The 10,560-nt window shown below is 44.8% G+C and overlaps 1 protein-coding gene across 1 annotated transcript; it reads left to right on the plus strand.

The window, feature by feature from the left end:
* Positions 1-8,228: 8,228 nt before the first annotated feature.
* On the plus strand, positions 8,229-10,232 carry zgc:193593 (uncharacterized protein LOC564090 homolog). Its single transcript, XM_064926954.1, has 2 exons — positions 8,229-8,404; positions 9,879-10,232. Exons 1-2 carry the CDS (start codon positions 8,354-8,356, stop codon positions 10,143-10,145), a joined length of 318 nt encoding a protein of 105 aa, XP_064783026.1. The 5' UTR covers positions 8,229-8,353; the 3' UTR covers positions 10,146-10,232.
* Positions 10,233-10,560: the final 328 nt, after the last annotated feature.

The raw sequence follows: 10,560 nt of genomic DNA on the forward strand, positions 1-10,560 counted from the left end.
ACAATGGAGCCCCTAGTTCCACTCTTCATACCCCTAATACCTCCTTTCTCCCACCTCCCACACATGCGGTGACCTCACCCATTACAACCAGCATGTCCAGAGATACAACCTCTCTTATCATCACCCAGTGTCTGGGCTTACCTCCGCTGTACCCGCACCCCACCATACCCCTGTCTGCGTATTATGCCCTGAATATATTCTACCATGCCCAGAAATCTGCTCCTCTTATTCTTTGTCGCCAACGCTCCAAGCGACCAGTTTTGATAGCCTTTAGCCGCACCCTCATACTACTCCTCCTCTGTTCCGCGGGTGATGTGGAGGTAAACCCAGGCCCTGCATGTCCCCAGGCACCCTCATTTGTTGACTTCTGTGATCGAAAAAGCCTTGGTTTCATGCATGGTCAACATCAGAAGCCTCCTCCCTAAGTTTGTTTTACTCACTGCTTTAGCACACTCTGCTAACCCTGATGTCCTTGCCGTGTCTGAATCCTGGCTCAGGAAGGCCACCAAAAATTCTGAGATTTCCATACCCAACTATAACATTCTCCGTCAAGATAGAACTGCCAAAGGGGGCGGAGTTGCAGAGATAGCCTGCAAAGTAATGTCATACTTTCCAGGTCCATACCCAAACAGTTCAAACTACTAATTTTAAAAATTACTCTCTCCAGAAATAAGTCTCTCACTGTTGCCGCCTGCTATCGACCCGCCTCAGCTCCCAGCTGTGCCCTGGACACCATTTGTGAATTGATTGCCCCCCATCTAGCTTCAGAGTTGGTTCTGTTAGGTGACCTAAACTGGGATATGCTTAACACCCCGGCAGTCCTACAATCTAAGCTAGATTCCCTCAATCTCACACAAATCAAGGAACCCACCAGGGACAACCCTAAATCTGTAAACAAGGGCACCCTCATAGCAGTCATCCTGACCAACTGGCCCTCCAAATACACCTCCGCTGTCTTCAACCAGGATCTCAGCGATCACTGCCTCATTGCCTGTATCCGCTACGGACCCGCAGTCAAACGACCACCCCTCATCAGTGTCAAACACTCCCTAAAACATTTCTGTGAGCAGGCCTTTCTAATTGACCTGGCCCGGGTATCCTGGAAGGACATTGACCTCATCCCGTCAGTTGAGGATGCCTGGTCATTCTTTAAAAGTAACTTCCTCACCATTTTAGATAAGCATGCTCCGTTCAAAAAATGCAGAACTAAGAACAGATATAGCCCTTGGTTCACTCCAGACCTGACTGCCCTCGACCAGCACAAAAACATTCTGTGGCGGACTGCAATAGCATCGAATAGTCCCCGCGATATGCAACTGTTAAGGGAAGTCAGGAACCAATACACGCAGTCAGTCAGGGAAGCAAAGGCCAGCTTCTTCAGGCAGAAATTTGCATCCTGTAGCTCTAACTCCAAAAAGTTCTGGGACACTGTGAAGTCCATGGAGAACAAGACCACCACCTCCCAGCTGCCCACTGCACTGAGGCAAGGTAACACGGTCACCACCGATAAATCCATGATTATCGAAAACTTCAACAAGCATTTCTCAACGGCTGGCCATGCCTTCCTCCTGGCTACTCCAACCTCGGCCAACAGCTCCCCCCCCCCCGCAGCTACTCGCCCAAGCCTCTCCAGGTTCTCCTTTACCCAAATCCAGATAGCAGATGTTCTGAAAGAGCTGCAAAACCTGGACCCGTACAAACCAGCTGGGCTTGACAATCTGGACCCTCTATTTCTGAAACTATCTGCCGCCATTGTCGCAACCCCTATTACCAGCCTGTTCAACCTCTCTTTCATATCGTCTGAGATCCCCAAGGATTGGAAAGCTGCCGCAGTCATCCCCCTCTTCAAAGGGGGAGACACCCTGGACCCAAACTGTTACAGACCTATATCCATCCTGCCCTGCCAGGTCACTGACCATCTCGAATCCCACCGTACTTTCTCCACTGTGCAATCTGGTTTCCGAGCCGGTCACGGGTGCACCTCAGCCACGCTCAAGGTATTAAACGATATCATAACCGCCATCGATAAAAGACAGTACTGTGCAGCCGTTTTCATCGACCTTGCCAAGGCTTTCGACTCTGTCAATCACCATATTCTTATCGGCAGACTCAGTAGCCTCGGTTTTTCTGATGACTGCCTTGCCTGGTTCACCAACTACTTTGCAGACAGAGTTCAGTGTGTCCTCTGGCAGTCTCTATGGGGGTGCCACAGGGTTCAATTCTCGGGCCGACTCTTTTCTCTGTATATATCAATCATGTTGCTCTTGCTGCGGGCGATTCCCTGATCCACCTCTACGCAGACGACACCATTCTGTATACTTCCGGCCTGTCCTTGGACACTGTGCTATCTAACCTCCAAACGAGCTTCAATGCCATACAGCACTACTTCCTTGGCCTCCAACTGCTCTTAAACGCTAGTAAAACCAAATGCATGCCTTTCAAACGTTTGCTGCCGGCAACAGCACGCCCGACTAGCATCACCACCCTGGATGGTTCCGACCTAGAATATGTGGACATCTATAAGTACCTAGGTTTCTGGCTAGACTGTAAACTCTCCTTCCAGACTCATATCAAACATCTCCAATCTAAAATCAAATCTAGAGTCGGCTTTCTATTCCGCAACAAAGCCTCCTTCACTCACGCCGCCAAACTTACCCTAGTAAAACTGACTATCCTACGGATCCTCGACTTCGGCGATGTCATCTACAAAATAGCTTCCAACACTCTACTCAGCAAACTGGATGCAGTTTATCACAGTGCCATCCGTTTTGTCACTAAAGCACCTTATACCACCCACCACTGCGACTTGTATGCTCTAGTCGGCTGGCCCTCGCTACATATTCGTCGCCAGACCCACTGGCTCCAGGTCATCTACAAGTCCATGCTAGGTAAAGCTCCGCCTTATCTCAGTTCACTGGTCACAATGGCAACACCCACCCGTAGCACGCGCTCCAGCAGGTGTATCTCACTGATCATCCCTAAAGCCAACACCTCATTTGGCCACCTGAAGTTGGTGAGGGAGATAAAAGTCTGCAACTTAAGCGATTTTTTTTTTTTTGCAATTCGTTCCAGTCACAGGCAGCAGAGAACTGGAACGAATTGCAAAAACCGCTGAAGTTGGAGACTTTTATCTCCCTCACCAACTTCAAACATGTGCTATCTAAGCAGCTAACCGATCGCTGCAGCTGTACATAGTCTATCGGTAAATAGCAAACCCAATTTTACCTACCTCATCCCCATACTGTTTATATTTATTTACTTTTCTGCTTTTTTGCACACCAATATCTCTACCTGTACATGACCATCTGATCATTTATCACTCCAGTGTTAATCTGCCAAATTTTTATTATTCGCCTACCTCATGCCTTTTGCACACAATGTATATAGACTCTGTTGTCTGTTCACACTGCTATGCTTTATCTTGGCCAGGTCGCAGTTGCAAATGAGAACTTGTTCTCAACTAGCCTACCTGGTTAAATAAAGGTGAAAAAAAAATAATACACCTGTTCTGAAAGGCCCCAGAGTCTGGAACACCACTAAGCAAGGGGAACTGACAAGCAAGCGGCACCATGATGACCAAGGAGCTCTCAAAACAGGTCAGGGACAAAGTTGTGGAGAAGTACAGATCAGGATTGAGTAATAAAAAAATGTCAAACTTTGAACATCCCACTGAGCACCATTAAATCCATTATTAAAAACTGGAAAGAATATGGCACCACAACAAACCTGCCAAGAGAGGGCCGCCCACCAAAATTCACGGACCAGGCAAGGAGGGCATTAATCAGAGAGGCAACAAAGAGACCAAAGATATCCCTGAAGGAGCTGCAAAGCTCCACAGCAGAGTTTGGAGTATCTGTCCATGGGACCACTTTAAGCCGTAAACTCCACAGAGCTGGGAATTACGGAATAGTGTCTGGAAAAAAGCAATTGCTAAAAGAAAAAAAAATGCAAACACGTTTGGTGTTTGCCAAAAGGCATGTGTGAGACTCTCCAAACATATGGAAGATGTGACTAAAATTGAGCTTTTTGGCCATCAAGGAAAACGCTATGTCTGGCGCAAACCCAACACCTCTCATCACCCCGAGAACACCATCCCCCACAGTGAAGCATGGTGGTGGAAGTTTTTCATCGGCAGGGACTGGGAAACTGGTCAGAATTTAAGAAATGATGGATGGCGCTAAATACATGGACATTATTGAGGGGAAACCTGTTTTCAGTCTTCCAGAGATTTGAGACTGGGATGGAGGTTCACCTTCCAGCAGGACAATGACCCTAAGCATGCTACTAAAGCAACACTCAAGGGGTTTAAGGGGAAACTTTTAAATATCTTGGAATGGCCTAGTCAAAGCCCAGACCTCAATCCAATTGAGAATCTGTGGTATGACTTAGATTGCTGTACACTAACAGAACCCATCCAACTTGAAGGGGCTGGAGCAGTTTCGCCTTGAATGGTCAAAGGTAACAGTGGCTAGATGTGCCAAGCTTATTGACTTTGGAGTGTGAATAGTTCTGCACGGTCAAGTTCTGTTTTTTTGTCTTATTTCTTGTTTGTTTCACAAGAGCAATTATTTTTGCATCTTCAAAGTGGTAGGCATGTTGTGTAAATCAAATGATACAAACCCCCCAAAAATCTATTTTAATTCCAGGTTGCAAGGCAACAAAATATGAAAAATGCCAAGGGGATGAATACTTTCGCAAGCCACTGTGTATATACTGTATTCTATTCTACTGTATTTTAGTCTATGCAGCTCCAACATTGCTCATCCTAATATTTATATATTCCTTACTTCCTTATTGTTGTGAATTGTTAGATATTGCTGCACTGTTTGAGCTAGAAACCCAAGCATTTTGCTACCCCAGCAATAACGTGTATGTGACATTAAAATTGGATTTGATATACCAAAATGTCATCCATAAAAAATGCGAAGTCTCCGTAATTTTCACCTGGGAGTGCTCGAGATCCCAAACGGCAGGCGGGGTATTTGCTAGAACCCACTTGACACATCAAATTGTGAGAATACTTTGGTTCCACTCAGCTTTGTGAATATCTCTTCCGAGGAGGGTAGGATGAACCATTCTCTTTTCACCGCTTAATTAAGCTTTTTCAAATAAATATATATATATATATATATAATGTGTGTGTATATATGTGTATGTATATGTGTATATATATGTGTGTATATATATGCGTATATATATGTGTGTATATATATATGTGTGTATATATATGCGTATATGTGTGTATATATATGTGTGTGTATATATATGCGTATATGTGTATATATATGCGTATATGTGTATATATATATATATATATATATGCGTGTGTGTGTGTGCGTGCGTGCGTGCGTGCGTGCGTGCGTGCGTATATATGCGTGTATATATTTTTCTTCAGGGCACCATGGGTGCACACTGATCTGTTGACTGCGTCACCTCCACAATGTAATTTTCGTCCATCCTGCACAGCTCCTATTTCACCTTCTGCATAAGTGGTATTGGGATTCTGGACACTGTGTGCACTGCATATGGCTGTGTTCTCACTGGTTCTGTTTTGAACAAGCCATGTTCTAATGCGCTCATGAACTCTTCGATGTGTTTCACCAGGCCCATCTTAGCTGCTGTTGACCGGCTGACGAGGTTGTTCATGCTGTCCCTGAAAGACATATAGTGGGAAGGAGTAGTGTTTTTCGTTGTAAGTGGTGCTTGCTTGAAATTGCCCTAAACAATTCGTGGCCCCCGGTACTTCACAGAGTAATGGTAGATGGCTGCAATGTTCTCTCTGGAATGTGTATATCAAATCTCTTTTCACACATTACACTAGCTTCTGCTCCAGTGTCAATACATTATTTCCAGGTGTTGCCCCAATGAGGATTTGCACTGTCCATTGGTCATTACTCTTATCGGCATTGCTAACGGATCCCAAGAAATATGACGCCTGGTCATTTTCTGTAACTTCACTAATCAATTTTGTGTGACACATTCTCTCCCAATGTCCTGTTTTCTGTTCATCTTTCCTGCTTTTTGTGTTGCATTTTCCCACACCGGCTGCGTTTTCCTTCTGCACGCTCCGTGTCCCTTGAATCTCTGTTCTCATTGTGTTTTGTGCCCCATTTTGCAATCTCTTACTCACATGCTAACCTCTGACTGAAGGACTGTTTGTATAGTAGTTGCTAATGTGAGATCTGACATCAACTGCAGTTTGCGAGACCGTCCTTTATCCAGTCCTGAATATGCTAATCTCTACGAGCTTTCAGAGCATTGTGACTGCTGTGAATAAAGTGCTCTGATAAATGTCTCTTCCTTTTCCCCAGGTAGCTGTATTCTTCAATCAGAATACATTTCTTTCCCCACAAAAGGGGTTTTTACAGACCAAAATACTCTTCAGTTTCATCTGCTGTCCGGGTGGCTGGTCTCAGACGATCCCGTAGGTGAAGAAGTCTGATGTAGAGGTCCTGAGCTGGCGTGGTTAAACATGGTCTGCGGTTGTGAGGCCAGTTGGAAGTACTGCCGAACCGCCTGCAACGTCATATTAGTGAATTTATGGCGGAGAAATTAACAAATTTTCTGGCAACAGTTTTGGTAGACATGCCTGCAGCCAGCATACCAATTGCACACTCCCTCAAAACTTGAGACAATTGTGGAATGATGTTGTTTGACAAAACTGCACATTTTGTCCCCAGTACAAGGTGCACCTGTGTAATGATCATGCTGTTTAATCAGCTTCTTGATTTGCCACACCTGCTATGTGGGTATATTATCTTGGCAAAGGAGAAATGCTCATTAACAGATGATATCACATTTTTTAGCAGAATTTGAGAGAAATAAGCTTTTTGTGCATAGGAACATTTCTGGGATAACGTATTTCAGCTCATGAAACATGGGACCAACACTTTACATGTGTTATTTTTGTTCAGCATATTTCCACATGACAATACCAAAATCTACTTTCTCATTCTCTGATGCAAAGGTGAACGATTTGAAAACGTCCTCTGCCTTGCTGCACATGTCATGTATGAGGGACTTGCACATCGCTATCTTCCTGATCCAACTTGGTCGTTGTTCTGAACCCCATAAAATGTTTCCATTCCGTCGGTTTATCAAAGTTAAATTTATGCGGCGCTTCAAACTTCGCCGAAGTCTACTTTCTTAGTAGGATGTTAGCCTGTCACGCACTTCTGACACCATGTAATACAATGTGAATGTCCAGTCAGGAGTATCTTTCTCGGTAAGTTGTTTTTAAATGCACGTCTCACAAGAATGCCTCAACTCACGCACTGCCTTACATACTGCTTTACGACATGCCTTAACACTGTCCTGCATACTATGACAGTCATATTTTGGGGTGATGTGGACATGCATCGTATCTTATTAAATACCTTTTTTTGTGAGTAACAATCTACTTGGACTAACTTTGGGGAAAGGATGCTCTGAAAGCTCAGTTGCCTAGTTGAGGGAGTATGAAATGTTCAAGTCACTGTTCAGAGGTTCTGTTGAGTGGAGGGTCATTACTGGTTCCTCTGTGACACTGTTCCTTCTCTCCCTATCCACTGATGATGTTATCAACCGTACAACCTTATTATTAATATTCTTCTGAGCTGGAGACCACCCCCTGGCAAGTATGGACCCAATGACACAAAATGATATTAAACCTCAAGGAAGGTGCTGACTTAGCAAAAAGAGTGGAGACACTGCTGCCAACATAATCAGAAAAACATCCAGATCTCCCAACTCGGCCGATTTGAAGGAGTCTATTGTTGCGGGTTCAACTCACAACTAACAATACTCGCTCTACCTTTGGGAAGTGGAGAGCAGTTAACCAACTGGTGTTGATGTGTCCTAATGCTCATCTTATTGGAGGTAGCCTACCAGTTAGTATTCTTGACCATATAGCGTTACTTCTAACCATGTATTACTACTGTACAGCTACTATGTATGCTGTGTTTACATACTTGATCTCAGCAATGTGACTTCTCTTCTGGCTCTCTAGTGATTGACTTGTCTCCCTGTTGATGACCTTGTGTATAATCCCCCCTCCTCCCTGTCTTACTCCTAGGTCATTGTCTCTGTGCCAGCAACTCCCATAATCCACTCACACACCACCTGTGTTCTATATTGTACTGTAGTTGTGTAAAGAGGAGAGGATATATAAGAGCTTCAGAGGCTGACACGCACCAGGTTGACAACAGCAGGTCCCCACGTCCAGGTCCTCTGACGAGCCCTCTTACAGTGGGGTTCTCACTGGAGAGAAAGAGAGTCTAGGAAGACTGCGAGCAAACAGTTTGAGAGGAACTGAGCTGTATTTTCACTATCAGTCTCTAAGGAAAAGTTTGAAACCCTGGAGACCCGCAGCAAGATGTTGTTCAGACTCCCAAGTCTATCTCCTGGATACCTACGGTATCTACAGGTGAGTGGCCAGTGATGTGTACAAAATTGTACTGTTTAGTCTTGTCCTTTTTTGCTTGTCCTTTTAGACAAATCTTATGAGTACACAAAGTACTGCATGTTATTCTGTGCCATTCCTTACTCTAAGGGGATTAGTGGTGTTTCAACTGTCTGCTACCTCAAGTAGCTCTGGTCCAAATTAGTTATATTCTGGCTAAATCACTGGAAACTGTATGTCTTCAACACTGGTCAGCATGAGGCAGTGGATTCTGCTTTGTTTGGCCTGATCTTGCCTTGATTGAGGACCTTTCAAACATAAATGCCCTGCAATATCTGCTGATGTTCTAGTATAGATGACTTGGTCCTTGGCATTCTGTGGCTTTAGGAGTCTCGAGGGAGTCCCTGGGACTTGAGATAGTGTGTTGATGTATGCTGTATTGCCTGTAGTTGTGAATGGATGGACAGGTACTGCATGTCTTCCAGGTTAATGCCCGTTGGCCAGACATTGCTTTACTGAGCCTAATGTTATCATTTATTACTAACCTATTGCACCTTGAAGTAGGGCAGTTTGTCTCAAATGGTTTCATGTTTAGGTCCTTGTAAGAAAGTGCAGCGGCCTTGCAATTTGATAGAACATTGGGCAGTTTGTGTGTCTGTTTCTCACTAACACCAGTGGCCAGCTTGTTAAGATTGCCGTTCCCCTTTCTATTCAAACTTGAGTGTCTGCAGGCTATGAATGACCGAGAACACAGTGGTGTTGTAATGTGTGATAGACCACAGTGCAGTTTACGCTTCTACTTGCATAAAAAAAATATATATTCTCGGTCTTACTCCTCAGCTGCAAGTTTGAGGAAGTCTTTTGTTTTAGCTCAACTTTATTGGACTTATTCAGTAGTGTTTACTGCTAGCTAGTGAGGGAGAAATCCATGACATGGTTTGTTGAATTATGATTAAAATAACTCTGAGGGAGCATCAGGAAGGGCTGCTTAACAGCCTGAGTCCCAGCCCCATTATAGCTGGGGATCTATTATTTCCTCTTCTCTGCTCTTTATTATTCTCTAGGGGCCTGCGAGGAAATTGTCCATCTCACAAAATAACAGCCTTTGTTTGTCACAGACGGTAATTTGGCAAATGTGGCAAGATGGGTTTTTAATCTCTTCAATTGGGGTGTGGGGGTGAAGGGTCATAATGTGGCTGACTTGGTACTTTGGGAAATTGGGAATTTTGTTGCAAGAGACTGGAAGGTTTTGTTTTTGAGTTATGTTCTGTTTATGTGACTGCAGCCCACTACATCCCCTTATCTATCAGTATATAGCACAATGCACAGACATTGGTCAGTGCCGTAGTCTCAGTGGTTAATGTTGAGCCCGTTTAGAAAGCCTATTATGATTATCCTATGGATGCCAATGCCATGCCATCTCCCAAACCATTATTCATGAATAAGATTGCTTTCCCCTTGAACCACATCATGTCATGTTGCTTTGTCTCCCCATCAGACCCAGGCTACGGCGAGTGAGACCCAGAGATCTGGGGACCTACCCCGTCTGGCCATGCTCCTGGGGGCCTTGGGGATCGGGGTGTGTGGCTACAGCTCCAGGCAGCTGGCACTGCACCACCGGCCCTCTGCCCGCGTGCTGACCTGGATAGACGTTGGGAGCACCCCAGTGAAGGGGAGAGCCCCTTCCTTCATGGACCTGTCTCAAAGCCACAGCATCTGTCAGGACATCCCACCTCCAGCATTCGCTGGGCAGAAAGTGCCTTAAAACAACCACCAGATCTAGAGTGCATGTTTTAATCCCTCAGTATGCAGCACCTAGCCAGGTATGGTGGAGCTTTACTCCACTGTGCTAGCACTTACATTTAACATTACATTTAAGTCATTTAGCAGACGCTCTTATCCAGAGCGACTTACAAATTGGACTTCAGTGTTAACAATGCATTGAACCCTAACCCAGAGATCCATAATCTGATAATCAATAATTACTAGACCACACCTGTGTGAGATTCTGCATTGACATGCAGTATAGGAGCTGCAGGTTATGGATTTAAAATTGCTGATTGGATGAGTAATTCAGCTTGTTGCCACAGTGGGTAGAAAGGTTTAGCTATGGGAGTCTGATTTAGCTACATCCTGTGTGTCTTTTGGGAAGTCACGTATTTGGCTCGGCCCCCTGGTAC

Source organism: Oncorhynchus masou, chromosome 21 (assembly GCF_036934945.1).
Source record: "Oncorhynchus masou masou isolate Uvic2021 chromosome 21, UVic_Omas_1.1, whole genome shotgun sequence".
Taxonomy (NCBI): domain Eukaryota; kingdom Metazoa; phylum Chordata; class Actinopteri; order Salmoniformes; family Salmonidae; genus Oncorhynchus; species Oncorhynchus masou.